At 33.2% G+C, this 17,117-nt stretch overlaps 1 protein-coding gene across 2 annotated transcripts in view; it reads right to left on the reverse strand.

The window, feature by feature from the left end:
• Window positions 1–17,117, reverse strand: part of LOC129222213 (exonuclease mut-7 homolog) — a 157,618-nt gene that overhangs the window by 38,425 nt on the left and 102,076 nt on the right. For both annotated transcript variants that reach the window (XM_054856690.1, XM_054856691.1), the window contains 2 exons: window positions 14,352–14,487; window positions 11,960–12,021 (listed from right to left, as the gene is read on the reverse strand). In XM_054856690.1, coding sequence (XP_054712665.1) covers window positions 11,960–12,021; window positions 14,352–14,487 — 198 coding nt within the window. The remainder of the gene's footprint in view (window positions 1–11,959; window positions 12,022–14,351; window positions 14,488–17,117) is intronic.

Genomic DNA, 17,117 nt, shown 5'->3' on the forward strand with positions numbered 1-17,117 from the left:
AGTGAAGTTAAAGCAAAGCATGTAACCACCCGAATATACCGGTCCGTCATCATCGACCTGGATGTCCGGTTCCAAAAGTCATGATGAAACCTTCTATTGTCATTTAAGACGAGTGTTTAAAAAAATAGCACCCTAGGACATCTGGAAGTTGGTTTAATCAAAGTTGCAAGATTTGAAAAAATCCGGTCATATAGACAAACAATTTTGTTCAGTATATACATGCATGTAAACATGTTTCCAGCACTCCAAACTGAATTAAAAAGCGAAATTATAAAGTTACGTACAACGAGTGAAGTTAAAGAAAATCATGTAATAATAATAACAGCAAAAAAGTGTAGCAAGCTTGACTTTTCAATTGATTTTGAAAAAAAGAACACAAGAAACAAGTAGAGATTGCTGTAAAGTACTTAGTGGGGTTAACGACAACTTAAAGATATTTCAAGTTCACACTACCAAGAATAGAAACAAACTTACTTAAACTGAAACTCAATTCATCAAAGATAAGGCAAAACAGGGGTTATTTTCAATGGTCCGTCGTTTGAAAGGATTAGTAGCTCGACGTATAGCTTGCTCAATCACAAAGCGAGCTTTATGTTTTTGATCGGATTCATTTGCTTCACGTTGAGAATTACTTTGACGATCTGATTCTTGGCGAGCTTTGCGTTCTTCAGAAATCTCGATTGAGCGAGATTGTGAATTTTTCAACCTGTTTGCTGCTAAGCAAACTTTACGTTCTGCAGGCGGTTTCTTTTAAACGACGTGGTCAAAAACGTTCCCGTTCTGTCACTTGGGTTGAACATCTTCATTATTATTAAGCTTCTTAGCTGTATATTTCACACGAGCCTTTTCCAACCTTCTTTTGCGCTGTGTTGCTGTTTCTCTTTTCGTTGTTAGTCACTTTTTTTGGCGGTTTAGAGTGTCTGTAAGAAGACTTTTTAATTTTAGTTACATATTATGTTTTTTTTTTTTTGACCCTCGAATATACCTGCCCGTCATCATCGAATTGGATGTCCAGGTCCAAAAATCATGATGGAACCTTGTATTGTCATCTAAGATGAATGTTTTTTTTAAAAAATTATCACCCTAAGATATCTGAAAGTTGGTTTAAAAAAAGTTGCAAGATAGGAAAAAATCTGGTCAAACAAACAAACAGACAAACAATTTTTTTTCAGCATATACATGCATGTAAACATGTTTCCAGTACTCCAAACTGAAGGAAAAAGCGAAATTAAAAATTTACGTACAACGAGTGAAGTTAAAGAAGAGCATGTAACCCGCGAGTATACCGGTCCGTCATCATCGACCTGGTTATCCGGGTCCAAAACTCATGATGGAACCTTGTATTGTCATCCATGACGAGTGTTTTAAAAAAAAAAATAGTACCCTAGGACATCTGGAAGTTGGTTTAATCAAAGTTGCAAGATTTGAAAAAATCCGGTCATACAGACAGACAAACAAACAAACAAACAAACAAACAATTTTTTTTCAGTATATACATGTATGTAAACATGTTTCCAGCACTCCAAACTTTAGGAAAAAGCGAAAATAAAAAGTTACGTACAACGAGTGAAGTTAAAGAAAAGCATGTAAAAAAAAAATCTTTACCATTGTACAAAAAAAAAAAAAAAAAAGAAAAAAAAAGAGATTTTTTATAAGAAACATTTCTGAAGCTACAATTATTAATAAAGTTATATATTTTATAGTTGCAATAACTCTGACATAATTGTCAAAACTTTAAAAAAGACTGAAAATAATCATTGCATTTGAGTACCTCAAAAATTTTCTAGATTTCTGCTCAGTATTTTCCCAGAACAAAGTCCTTTGCCTTCAGAAATCTACCACCATTCTAACCATTTTTAATTATCAGATAAAATTTTATTAAGAGTTTCATTTTCTATATCTTTTAAAGCATGGTAAGCATTTATAGTCCAGTCATATTATACAAAAAAAAAAAAAAGGCTAAAATCTCAAAACACGATGTAGTTCTGATTTTTTAATATGTTGTTTGGGTCAGTTAGGGTAGTGCAAATCTAAGTTTACAGTTTTCAAAAACTTGTGCTCGCTGCGTAATTGACGAAAAACTGAAATTTTCGGACTTTTTTTAGTTATTCCTTTATAACTCCTAAACTATCCATCTTTTGATACTAAATGTAAATACCAGTTTTAAAGCAAATTACATTTTGAACAATTGAAGCTCAAGTGGCGTTCTGTACGACCAATAGTTTATGAGACATCGTATTTCAAAAATTGGCCATTTTTGGCGTAAAATGAAAAAATTATGCTTTGATCACATTCCATGCCAAATATAGACATGAATTCCCACTTTAATCGAAAAAACTGGATGTACTGTTATAGTGCATTCAATTCGCTTTCATTTGAGCTAAAAACAAAGTCTGCAGATGCAATAATTCTTTTACAATCACTTCACAAAACAAATAATCGGAAAATTCGATTTTTGAAGAAATGAGATATAACACTTTTCAATACAATAGGGAAGATCCTATTCTAAAAAAAAGGGGTGCAAAGAATGATATAATAAGACTCTAATGCCTGTCTATATACGTATGTGTCCTGGAAAAACATGGTGATTATAGGGAACTTTAATAGGTCAATAATTGAAAGCCCTATGCAAATAACGCAATCATTCGTATCTATGCCTTTAACATTGATGAATTTTCGGCCGTATTTCATTTTTTTGACTGGAAAGTTACCTACTGGGTTTTATTTGGAATGGAGAATAATTTTGGGTATACGCCCAAAATGTCGCGGCCAAAATGTCGCCGGTTCAAAATGTCGCGGGCCAAAAATGTCGCCGGTCCAAAATGTCGCCGGTTCACAATGTCGCCGGCCCAAAATGTCGCCGGTCCAAAATGTCACCAGCCCAAAATTCGCTAGTTCAATTGGTATGAAAAATTTAAATGTACGTCGATACTTTTCAGCATAAAAGTTGCGAAAGAATATTAATTGCCTTTCAAAGTAAGTTCCTTCAAAAATTCCAAATGTTTTCTCCTGTCTTAATTCGTAAACATCAGATTAATTCCAGAAAATTAATAGTTTTCAGAAAAATATACGTTTTTCTGTATACTATTACAAACGTAAACATGCGAAAGGCTACTGCAACGGAATTCTCTTTCTCGTTTAATCTGATTAATAATAATACTCAAGATGTAACGCAAAGAATCAAGATGTAACGCAAGGATTCAGACAAAAAATTGGTATGGAAGTAAAACTAAACTGTTCTAAACGGGAATGAAAGAATAGTGAGGCGCAATGTGAATATGGCAAGAGAATAGGCGGTTTGTATTTTTTGGCGTAATGAAGTAAAAACAAATAACTCCTTCACTCTAGCATATTATTACGGTAGCGACAGGTCAGCCATTTAGGGGATCAGGCGGAATGGCCTCCGACTTTGAATTTTTTTTTTTTTTATATACAAGTAAAAGTGGTTTTTATAGCAATCCTATGAAATTTGCATTGGTTATACGCCCGTTATCCTCCCTCTCCCCTTTCACTGGAAAAATTCGAAATCACGGGCCAGGGTGGAAGTCAAGTAGAAAAGTATCTTAATGAAATTTAATTTTCTCATAGATTTATTAACATCACCCTAAGAACTGTAAAAAAAACAACTGTACGTTTTCAGTAAGATATACGTTGGTTAAAGTAAGATCAAAACTGTTCTGAGACTTTTTCTGGAAATGAAACTGAAGAAGTTTAACAAGACTGCTCGAGACCTTCCTCTGAGAGGACATTTGTATGTCCTTTGCGACCGGGATTTAGGGACAGCAAAACATATGTTTAACAGAGATGACAGATTATTGCCGTGGGAACTCCCATCTCTTATGAGTAAAATTCTGAAATTACGTTGAAATGTTCACCGTCAAATCTTTTGAAATCAATGAAACCCATAACTGCTAAAACAGGTGTCTTTCACTCAGATTTTTGAAAAACAACTCTAGGCGATGACAAATATTTTCAATTCTCAACATTCATGAAATTTATATATTCGATAGAACATCAAGGGACAATTTCAGAACAGCTATTTTATTGAAGGTTTTCAAGAGGATACTTTCGTACTTGCGAAGTAGCGCTTGTCAGCTGAATCACATTTTCCAATTTTAAATAGAAAAGAAAAAATTTAATAATGTATGGTGAAATAACTGATATCAATGAGTTTATTCAGATCAATTTTGACCTAGACTTATTTTTAAAATGAGTTTCAAAAAGTAATAGTTCCAGCTCAATATAGCTTGGTAATTCAGAAAGAAAAGAATATTGATAATAATAATAATAATAAACAAATAAGTTTTTCTCTCTCAGAAAAAATTGCTGTTTTAATTAGTGAATTTTTACTACGCAAATTGTATAAGAATGCAAACTTAATTTTTATTTAACACCCACGCTAGTTAAAGTGCTACAAAAATGAGAGAAATACACGGCTAATTTAGATTTTATTGATATCTTGCTCAACTTCTCATATTTAAATTCAGTATATTTTTCATTGTTTATTTAATTACACTGACTCACGTAAACGATTACGAAACTCAACTTAGAACGAAAATAAGGCTTGTTTTTGTTTAATTTCACTTGTATGCTACATTTTTGTATGAATCCTCGCATTACTGCTTCTTGAGATATAGCAGTCACATAAAACGATAAAAATTATTCGGTGAGCCATCCTTTTGGGATGACTGAAGCCAAAAATAAATGAGCAACTCGCCTTTAAGATATACCTGTAGACCAAATTTTGTGTTAACCCTTGTACAGTAGACCCTCGTTTTACGCGGGGGTTATGTTCCACGGAAATGCTGCGCAAATCGAAACCGCGTAAATTGAGACCTAATATTAGTGTCAAAATAGGGATTAGGTTCCGTAGATAAAAAAATACTTCATTCTAGTGATGACTAATAATAAGTTTAATGTGTACTTATATCGATTTTTATGCACAATATGCATAAAGAAAACAAACTAATTTCGTGTTCTGTTTATGAAGAAGAGCTGGCTATGATAGTCTTTTGGTAGTCATTAAGAATTTTTCTCTAATTCTTTGCGGAGCATTAACGCATCCATGACCACTTGCGTCATTTCCTTGATAGAATCTTCCTTCACTAACAAATCAGAAAGATCATTTCTATTGTCTACGAATGGTTCAAAATTTTCAATGTGAGCGTTTTTGGTTGTCGGAGTCGGTATCTTCGTTGGTTTTGACCTCCTTTATCACTCCTAAAAGCTCTTCTTCCAGTGAGTTCTGAACTATGTGAGTTTAATCACTTTACTTCTGATGGAAAAAGCTCTGGAACCAATCGCATAAAATGTCTCCAAGGACCCAAGTTCGATTATTAGCACGCCAAAATGCAGTTAGTTACGTGTAATCTTTAGGAGCTTGGGTTTTGAAAGAGAGGAAAATGTTACCTGTTTGAATTGCCGCATCTGCGTAAAACCGACACTCATCTGCGTAAATTAAAATAAAGGTGTCAAATCTTCAACCGCGTAAAATAAACCCGCTTAAAACGAGGGTCTACTGTATTACATTTTGAGATATATCAGTCACAGATAATAAAAAAGAAAGGAAAAAAAAAACATTCGATTGCTCCATCCTCTGGTGTTATTGGCCCCAAAATCTGTCCCCCTGCTGCTTCCTAACATTTTATTTGATTCCGTTCATCATTTTTTGAGCAATGACCGTGACGCATATCGATGAAAACGTTCAGTTACTCCACTATCTTGAACGAATTGACGCAAAAAACCACGCAGCCCTAAATCATATATGGGTACTTGCGGGTATCGTTCGAATTCTTACTACAGGTGTTGACGTAGAATGGCCCCAAAAAATCGGTCACATACAAACGCACACTATTCTTGAAGAAAAGTTTAAAATAATTTAGCGAACTTCAGAACTGAACGCCGTCAGAACGTTTTACAGTTGGTAGATAGCGAGTCACAAGAAATAAGATAACGTAATGCTTGTATTATGAAATAATATAACGTAACGCTTGTATTCTATTTGTTTGCTGAAAAACAGCCGAGAGTTGCGAATCAAAATGGAATAATCTTCTTAGAATTTATCAAGAAACTCAGTTCAGTCCCATTTTTAACAGAGACATTCATTAAAGACAGTAATCATTTATTCTGCAAATTTTGTGTTAAACAGCATTTTTGTACATTTGCATTTTTCTTACTAACTGAATGAGTGAATTTTGGATCTACGGCATTTTGGCCCGGCGACATTTTGGACTGGCGACATTTTGGACTGGCGACATTTTGGGCAGGCGACATTTTGGGCAGGCGACATTTTGGACTGGCGACGTTTTGGACCGGCGACATTTTGGACCGGCGACATTTTGGATCGGCGACATTATGGCCCGGCGACATTTTGGTCCGGCGACATTTTGGCCGCGACATTTTGTCCCGCGACATTTCGGTGGCGACATTTTGACCCCAAACCATAATTTTGGTATCAGACGAATTCATAATGAGATTTAAATATCCTAAGACGGACGAGCAGAGAAACAAAGAATAAATGAAAAGGAAAGCTCACTCATTTTTTTTTTTTTTTGCAAAAGCAAATGAAACTGTCCTGGTTCATCATATCAGACGTAAAGCTTCTGCAGGAAATCTAGAATGGAAAATGTACCCATACACTTTAAGCCCAATATCGTCGAATGTTTATACTTATTGAAAAACCATTCAAGCAGAAAGTATGGAAAATAGGGATGCATCAAGAAACATTAACCAAAATGCTTCCACTTTTTCACTGAGCAGGTCTCGATTTCTACACAAAAAATGCTTGCCTTTATTTACAACAGATGTGAAAAACGGGATGAATTCAAAGGATTTTTATGTACACTGGAAGAAACTTCACGGTTTTGCGAATCAATAAATTTTCCCCAGTTTGTGAGCATACATGTGTAATGAATGAACTGGTTCCAATGAAACTAAAGGAAAAGGCCTGAAAGAACTAATCAATAATTGTAACATATTAAACAATTCAGTTGTATGCTTTTTTTGGTAAATTTAATGAATTATGTTCATGCTAAATTATTATTTTGAAGAACTGGAATGACTCAGGGATGTTTTTACTGTCTTCGGATACATCAGAAAGAGTGTGCCAGCGGATTATGATTATGTTTGACTTCTCAACATCAGAGTGCTCCTGAGGAAACGCTTTTCTAATTAGTGTAATAAATGACACCTCAATTATAAGTTGCTCCCTAGGTTTAGACTTGAGGGCATAGAAGATAAAAACAACTAGAGAAACTGAACCGCCATTGAATAAAGTACATCTCAACAGATTGTAATCGATGATAAAGAGGATGCGGATTAGGGTGGGCCGAAAAAACTTTTTTTGGAAATCTGTTTTTGGATAGTGCGGAAAAGTTGCTATATGGGCCTGTTATTACCCATAAAAAATTTTGCTAAATTTGTTTAATATTTAGCCGGTGCTATTTGACCTTGAAAAACTGAAAAAAAAGGACAAAAATGCACCTTTTTCAAAAAAAAAGGGGGGGGGGGTTAAAAATAAAAGTTTGAAGCTAGTTTCAGCAAACATTAGAAGTATCTGTCAGTGAATTAGTTGAAATCCTCAAAGACTTTTATACATTTCGTAGAATATTTAGCTACGCTCCTTTAAGACTGACACATGGGAAAAATGAAAAAAAAAAAAAAAGTAGTTTCAAAATAAGTAAGCACTGAAATGTTACGCAATACGTTACTTAGAAAAAATAGTGAAAATTCAATCAATTTTATGCGACACTTGTAAGCCAATTTTAAAAAATGCACACACTCAAATAAAAAATAGTTACATAAGATGCTAATTTTTTAATCTTCGGTTCCAATTGTTTCTCCTGGATAATAAACGGCGCTCAACTGCTTCTATTATTCCTAAGATTATGTTATAACTATTTTATATATGTTTGACAAATAGAGCCCTTGAGTATTAAAAAAATGTGAATCCTCTGAAGTCTTTTAAACGGGAGCCGGACATTTCGAATGTCATTGCATTATTATCTTTGTTTTGGTATACAACACGACTGTTATGTAGAAACGCGCGAAAAAGAAAGTAACGCGAGCAAGCACAAGTAGTCTTCTATTTGGACCTGGAAGAGATTTGTCTCCTCCCGATGCTTTATTTCTTCCAACATATGAGGACATTATCAGATGTTATCAAATCACAAAGATGCAAATAAAGGGAGAAGGAAGTAAGCAACCATCTTCAGCAAGTGTGGCCGCTGTAGTTGCAAAAAAAGTTATTGATATTTGGGGGCGTGCTTTCCTTCCCCTTGTTTCGATAAGAAGAGTGATTGCCATGATTTTATCTTATTATTCTAAATATAATAACGCAACAAAAAATGCTAAAAATATAAAGACGCAACTTTTACAATCAAAGCTAGGCAAATTTAAAGCAGAGGCTGCGACTTTGTTTGACGTTTGTGCCTGCAAATGCGCAGATTTATATTCGTGTAATTGCAGAAAAAAAGCAAAAGTCCCTGATAGAGAAAAACAGTTTCTAATTGATCAAAGGACAGTAAGAAAAATGGCTATTGGAAAAGTGGATAAGGTAACAAATAATGCATATTTCGCTCATCCTGAACAGCTACTGTTGACAATGTTGTTTGACTCAAGAAAATACATTCGGGAATTAGCTGTTAGGTACATTCTGAACTCTAGAAATAAGAAGTCGAAGAGCTCGGATGGTTACGATTTTTTAAGCCGTCCTAAACTCAATTTTGAAGCCATTGATTATGTTGATTTAGTTCATTGCGCAAACTGTTGCAACAGAGCCACCTCTTACAATGCATCTAAAAGACCAACAATTGAAAGAAATGTGCAAAGAACAGCCTACAGCTATTTCGAGAAACTTCCCTGTCACACGGAAGCTGTGAAACGTTGTGTGAAACGAATAACCGAAGCTGCAATATAAGTTCGTGGTGAAACTGCACAAGATGGATACATTCGTGCCAAACTTCAAGCTAGGAAAGAACTTCCATCATTTGATAAAAAGGGACAATATTATTCCAAAAAATGATATTTATTATGCATGAGGTATTATAAATCAAATTTGAAGATTTCTTTTTCAAAATTTTATTATTTTTATATGTAATTCTAGAAAATGTATGATATTATTACGTGATAATAATTACTATGATTATTAGTGCTATTTAATGAATTAGTCTATGATTTAATTTTGAAAAATAATTTTCGCAATGGTTTTTAAAAAAATTCAATATTTTTTCATTTTTCTCCAATTTTTTGATGTCCGAAAGGAGTGGTTAAATGCTCATTAAAATCAATGAAACATTTTATGGGCTCGAACTGGCTCATTATATAACATTTTCGGTGCATTCCAGCAAAATATTTGGAATTTAGTTTTTTAAAAAAAATTTCGACAAAAATTCATTTTTCTAATTTTTTTCGGTTTTATAGCGTCAAATAGCGCCGGCTAGATATTTTTTAATATCCAAGAAATTTTTTGTGAGTGCTAACTAGCTCATTACGCAACTTTTGCGCACTATCCAAAAATTGATTTCGAAAAAAAAAAGTTTCGGCTTATTTCGACCCACCCTAATGCGGATCTTATTTTTATTTATTTATTTATTTTTTTTTTTTTTGCTGTTTTTGTCTCAAACATTCAAAATATTTCCTTCCAGAAAAGTGACAAAATCCAGTTAATTTCTATTCAGTTTTATACTTTTTTTTTTTCAACCGAGGAAAAATGGAATAACTCTTAGATACGTACTTTTTCTTCACGCAGTTAGTGGATGTGATACATCTTCCCATGTCTTTCTAAGAAAAGCAAAACTGTGCGATGTTGTTCAAACGAACTGGTATAAGGTTGACCAAGCCACCATAGCTTTCATTCTGAAGTGATTCCTGAAGCTTTAGCCGAAGCTGTAGAGATGGAGCTGGTTGCTCTGTATGGAAATGAGGCATCCCCCGATATTCAGCGACAGTATTCAGTTCCATCTGTTCCTCAAAGCAGCATGAAACGTCTTTGTTAGTCTTCAACCAAAAGAGTGGCTTCATTCCATTCGGATCGCAGATACAGACAAGTAAACAAACAGTTGGCAGAGGAGAAGGACGCCTCAGAGCGAAGTTGGTCGAAGACCAACATGAATTTTGATATTGGTTCGTCACCATTCACTACAATGAACGATCTAGCCTCACCCGTCCTTTTCAGATTTTTCTCATTTTAGTGAAAGAAAGGATATATGGGAGTATGCTGTTGTTGGAGAACTAATTTTAGCTGCTCAGCTTTGTGCAATTTGCCGTTTGAAAAGACTGCACACAACATCTTAGCTGTTCTAATCGACAAAAATGGAAAAAAGAAAAATGATAAAATTAAAAAAAAAATCGACATATCCTTCTTTTTTCCAATTCCGGAGTACGATCGTACCCGTCAAAGACACCATACAATCAAGACATTAAGTGTAGTTAATTTTTAAGATACATTTTAATGATAAAACTAACATGTAAATAGTTTAACCTTTTGAAATCATGCTGTTTTTTTCTTTTGTCCATATCTCTCTTATTTAAATGGGAAGTGTTTTGCACTGAAAATATTTTATTCAAAAATATTATCTATTCAAAACCAAACTCGGTAGATAACTTTCCAGTCGAAAAACGAATTATGGACAAAAATTCATCAATGTGAAAGGCATAGATAAGTAGGGGAAGTAATGTTTGCATTACCTGCATAGGACTGTCAACTATTGACTTATTTAATTTTTTCATAACCGCCTTGTTTTGCCAGCACACATAACTTATATAAACACACATTAGAGTCTTATTACATCATTCGTTGTCCCCTTTTTTTAGAATAGGATCTTTCATATTGTATTAAAAAGTGTTTTGTCTCATTTCTTCAAAAATCAAATTGTCGGATTATTTGTTTGTTTTGCAATTGCAAAAGAACTATTGCATCTACAGACTACGTTTTTGGCTTAAATGAAAGCGAATAAAATGCACTATAACAGTATATCAAGATTTTTTCGATTAAAGTGGGAATTCATGTCCATATTTGTCATAGAATGTAATCAAAGCATAATTTTTTCATTTTTTGCAAAAAATAGCCAGTTTTTGAAGTAAGATATCTCCTAAACTATTGGTCATTCAGAACCCCACTTGACCTTAGGAGTTATAAAGGAAAAATTTAAAAAAGTCCATAAATTTCGCAGTTTTTTGTGAATTACGCAGCAGGCACAGGTTTTTGAAACTGCAAACTTAGGCTTAAACTACCCTAACTGACCCAAACAACACATTAAAAAATCAGAACTACATCGTGTTTTGCGGTTTTAATGTCTAATATGACTGGACTATTAGCGTAAATTTTGAAAATGGTACTGGTTTGGATTAACTCGGAGGCACCTGGATAAATTTTCAGATGGGCATGGTAAAAAGATGAGCAAGCAAGTCCTCAGCAAAAAAAAAAAAGGAAGGGTTGAAAACAACAGTCAACAAAAAGTTATTAATGTCTAAGAATTAGAATTGCATAGCAGACAAAAATGAGTGAGCGTCACAAGAGTGGATGCAATCAGATTCAAAATGTTTGAAAAATATGAACCAAGGTATAAAAGCATAACAGCAGTTGAAATGAGTTAAAAGCGGCAGGTATGAATTAAACATTCAATGACCACTATATTTACTACTTCGACATGCAGTGAAAAATCAAAGGATTGAAATTACATTTCAGTAAAAAATAGTAAAATACACAAATTAATCTTATGTCACATCAAATTAATTTTTTTATGTTTAATTTACCTTTTTCCCTTATTTTTATTTTACTTTATTTCAGTAAAGTACACATTCACAAGGGGAAAATACTTTCTTTAAGTCTCTTATTAAAATATCGTTTTTGAACTGAAGGTATGTTATCGTGAATCAGTAAAGTAAACAAATGAGCGAATCAGTAAACAAATGAGCATTGAGTTATAGCAACACCAGTTTTAAAAAGAAAAATACAAACTTTTCTGAGTTAATACCAAGATTAGGCCTCCATTCTGCATCAATACCAACAGTATCATAATTCTAAAAAAGAAAAAAAAAATGATTATGACACATTAACTAGTAAAAACTAAAGAGAGTGAAATCAACATGTTTACAATCTATTACATCATATTATGTTTTTTTGTTCAGGTAAAAGCTCCTGAAGACAATAATTTATTTAAAATACCTTAATGATTGAAGTGTATATCATTGATCATTACTATTATTCTAAACTGGATTACATAAATTTTATATCTTTGTTTATTTTCACCAAGTTACTAAAAATAAGCACTAAATTAATGTGGCTATTTAAAAAGAAAATAGTAATAAAACTATGTGTTATTACTGTATAAGCTACTCCTAAAATATGATTACATTATGCAACAAAAAAGAACTTTCTGTTTGCATCCTGGTTTTAAATTGTCAGTTACTACTAATTTTGGGTCAAAAAAAAAAAAAAAAAAAACAAATATGGTAGTGAATTTTTTTATCAACTCTTGTTTTCAAAATGCACAAAAGCCCACTCAAGAAAGATGCACAACAATCACACATTGAATTGAAGGTAAAGTTAAAAATGAGGAAAAAAACCTGTGCAATAAATGTTATTAAATAAGTCCTGTTTTATTAAAGAATGATTTTTTTTTCCAAAAGTGGTGGTTGCTTTGCAGGCTTGCCTATTACTGTAAATGCTTCATTTTTGGTTGATTTTTGTACGTCAAAGAAAGACCATATCTTGTAATAATTCAGCAGTATTTAGTGAGAATTAACTAAACACATTGACCTTGATAACCTTTCCTCATGCTCATTGCTCATAGCTTCAGTTTTTAAGCAAAATATCATGGAAGAAGTGAACAAAATAGAGTTTCAGAAACATATCATTCATCAATGGTCACAAAATTTCTGTAGGGATTTTTTGAGCAACTATTTTTAGTTCTTGTCTTCTCTGCTTCTTAGAAATACTTGTAATACAAGTTTAAAGGATTTCTAGGTGTGTTTCTTCTTCAGTTTCAAATTTGTCTTTTACAAACAGTGATTTTTATAGTTGCGCATATTTGAAGGGTCGTTAAAAATTCTCTCCTTAACCTTAACTTCAATACATCTTGGAAATTTCTCCCTAAGATATTGGACACTCTTAAACCATAACTTTAAAAATATTAGGTAGTTAGGTCATTTTTTAATTTAACCCTTACCTTAAATCTTCTTGGTCACATATACAGGCATTCAATCAAAATTGCATTTTAAAACACAAATACATATTGAATACTGAAAAACATTGACACTAAAACTAATTTTTAAAAAATTCTGCAGAAAAAGAGGGAAAAAACTTTATTTTTCCAATTTTGAAACAACATTTTAAAACTTATTTTAGCAAAGTTCAGTTTATGTCATGTAAACTCTCGTATTCACAATATAACCATAAATATTTTGAAAGTAAATAGGTAGAAATTGTCTTTGTTACACTATAGCACTTATAGAATGACTAAATTTTAGTGGTAACTTGGTTAAATTAGATCCAGTCTTGTTGCATCTCATACACCCCCAATTTTTTGGTTCCTTGACATGGACCCCTTGGATACCAGCATGGCCCCTGGGGTTCCTTGTGAACCACTTTGGAAACCACTTCTTTAATTTATGGATAAGAATAAGTAACCCATTAAATACGCTCTGTATAACTACTAATACAAAAATGATAATCAGCAACATATTTTGGGGTCAGACTGGTCCAAGACAATTTATCAAAACCCTTAATGATGATCAAAAACCATCTTCAAGTAACAGCTACTTCTGGTACACAATTTGAAATACCTGTAACTATATTGAAGTAGTAATTTTTCAGAATTTCATGATTAGCTTGGGATTTGATAAACAGTCAAATAATGAAGCAGCAATAGCAATTATGAAGTACTAAATAAATGATATTTAATGAATGCATTCATTATATCATCGCTTCAAAGCAACAGTAAGACGCACAAGCCTGAGAAAAACAGTAAGATAGCCTATTGTTGCTCTAAGGTGACAATATATGCAACTGGTTGTAAGTTACTTCGATACATTATGATGGACAACATATGCATTATAAGACCCTCAAAGTTTTCTACACATGTACAGCAGTCCCATCAAAGAGCCTTACTAAGGCACAGGCAAATTTTAATTAAAAAGGCCACACAAAAACCCATACAAACAATGTACAAAATATATTCTGCTCACAGATGAAGAGAACATAAAGTTTTTAAAATATATACACCTCTTTGGATGCATTTCGGTTCCCCTTTGTTGTGGGGATCTGTGAAGTGAATAAATCTACCACTGCCAAAAGAGAGTGCATACCTTAACACACGTGAAAAAAAAAGTAGAAATAACATGTAACTTGCCTCTGATATATCACTGATGGCTTGTAAGAATGTTTCCTTTGTATCAATAATGTGAATATCAGAATGTAAAAGCCTTAAGGTAAGGTAAGATTGAGAATCATCAGTTGAATTCTTTAGCTCATTGGAATTCGTATCTCTAGAACAGGAAATTAAATTATCCACACAGCTTAGTTACAAAATAACTTCAACGCAATGTACACAGGCATGAGATTGTAAAAAAGAGAAAAAAATCATGCAAAACAGAAAACATAGACATTTTTAAAAGAAAGAGCCTAGGGGAAGTTGCTGTATCCACGGATGGTTGTACATATAGACGTTGGTCGAGAAATTCCGGGTATTGTCACGAAAAATCAGATGGGGGGTTCAACGTGTGTGTCTCAGCCCTCTAAAGTATGTCTGGAGGTTTCAACACTATCAAATGAACACGTAAAATTTTATCACAATTTTTTTCGGTTTTAGAAGGATCTAAGTAAAGAAAAAACATGTATAATTCCTTTTTTTTGTATGTCGTGGATTGAATCATTCATTTTTGCTGTAGGTATCATGTTTCCCTATGTTTTGAAGATGTTGTTACTGATTTTTAATGTCCTGATACTGTGATCCTGTTGATGTGACTGGCTTGCAAAACTAAAATGGCGTGCCTTTGTACCCAAGGACACATAACCATGTGTACCCATGAACGGCAGTTTTTAGTGTCCTTACAATGTGAAGTACCTCAAAATGGTGTCATGTCATAAGCGTTCAAATTGTACTTTCAGCATTGATGATGAACTTGAAGTAGGGTTTGAAGATATAGAGTTGAAGTAACCCCCACCTGTTGTAGGATCTACAGACCGACAATCCCAGTTGTTTTCATTTGAAGTCGACTTTTCTGAGGTTTTGCTGGGGTATTCTAAACTGAGTTTTTTTGCAATAGGTTAATTTTGTTAAAGGTTTCAATTTTCATATAAATTGAAATCATTATATAGGTACATAGAGAGTCATACTAGTCATGTATCTAGTTAACTTTTTGTTTAAAAACATATTAGGCTCTCTAAATAATGATATTTTTATTTAAACAGTGCACTGATGTTAAAAATTAAAGATAATTATTTTTAAAAAAATTGAAAAAAACTCAGGTATTCGGTTAATTTTCAAAGTCTGATTTCTGTTGGATTTTTTTGTTCAATGTTTAATTATTTTCAATGGATGTTTGAAATATTTCAATGTAAAATGGCTTATGAATATGTATTGAGTATAATTTAGTTTCTCAGACCTATTTACAGTCGACGCTCATTATAACGACCACACATTATAAAGACCGTCCCATTATAACGACCAGTGGTAAAAGTCCCAACTTTGTTCCTATGAACTCTACCTTAATTTGCTTTCGTTATAACGACTGTTTTGTATCGTCTAATCCAATACAACGACCGAATTCACGGACGCTATTTCTGGTGTTCTTTCCAATAAAACAAGTTTGTAGCTTGAAATGACCTTGATTATTGTTTACGGATATCTGCCTGAAGTTTTCAATGTCAAATACTACTTTGAGAGGGAGTGGGGGGGGGGGAGAATTACCATTCACCACAACTAGCACAGAAAAATAATGGGAGGAAAAATTGAGAAATTTCCAGATTCCAAAGAAAAGGGAGTTGACAGACGTGTTGGTAGTTTGCTGTTTGAATCTAGTGGTTTTTAAGTTTGGGGTTCTCGAGGGACTTTTAAATGTTTTTTAGAAAAGCAAAAAAAAAAAAAAACACAATTTATCACCTATATTTGAAACGGAAAATAATGTTTTGCAAAAATCATGTCTGCTAAAGAGGCAAACGTCTGTTTTATCTTCAGAAAGTGCAGTGGTAGCAGATTTGTAAGTGTGTAACATTTTCCTCCCTACATTTTCTACTTTAAAAGTTCTTTCATATCCTGTCATAGTATTTTACAAACGATTTTTCTAAAAAACCTATGATAAAAATAATTTGGGCATTTAACTGGAATGTTTGAAAAAGTACCTTTTTTTTAATGGAACAACGGGGCATGCATGATGACTGTGTTTATTTTTTAAAATTATACCTCTTATAACGACCACTCGTTATAAAGACCTTTTTATCTGGGACGGAGATGGTCGTTATATCGAGCGTCGACTGTATTTATATGTGCATGGGTACAAAGGCCTCTGTCCATGGTATGAATGGGATGGTGTACCCACGGATAAAAAAGTGATTTGAAAAACAACATTTTTTCAGTTGAAAGCTTTGAGATTTTCATATGACAAAAATTGCCAAAATAGACGATAAGTCGTAGATTCTGCCAAAAAATTTTCCGATGGATTACTCATTCACAGAGAACCAGCAAAAATTGAAAAGTAAATTTTGTCCTCGGGGGGGGGGGGGAGGGGGGTACAGCAGCTTCCCCTACCAAAGTCACACGTTTAAATCTATTTGACTTTTTTATGGGTGGCCAAATTCATAATAGAATTCCAAATATTTTAAAACGAAACCTACTATGCCCGATGGTTTCTTAAACTGGTGAAAAAAAAAATAGTTTTTTGTAATTACAATTGGAAACTTTTATAATAAAAAATAGAAATAAATGCCATTTGTTCACCTCCTAACAAAGAGAAGTGAGCATCAAAAATGAGAAAAATGCTAGCCTGATACCAGATGGAAAGAAATCACATTTTTAAAAATAAAAGCATAAAAAAAAAGAATTTGTTCAAGACAAATAATTTTAGAATGGCAAGGGCTTCTAGTTTCATTTCATTATGATCTTTGGTACAAACTCTGT

Source organism: Uloborus diversus, chromosome 5 (assembly GCF_026930045.1).
Source record: "Uloborus diversus isolate 005 chromosome 5, Udiv.v.3.1, whole genome shotgun sequence".
Lineage (NCBI taxonomy): Eukaryota > Metazoa > Arthropoda > Arachnida > Araneae > Uloboridae > Uloborus > Uloborus diversus.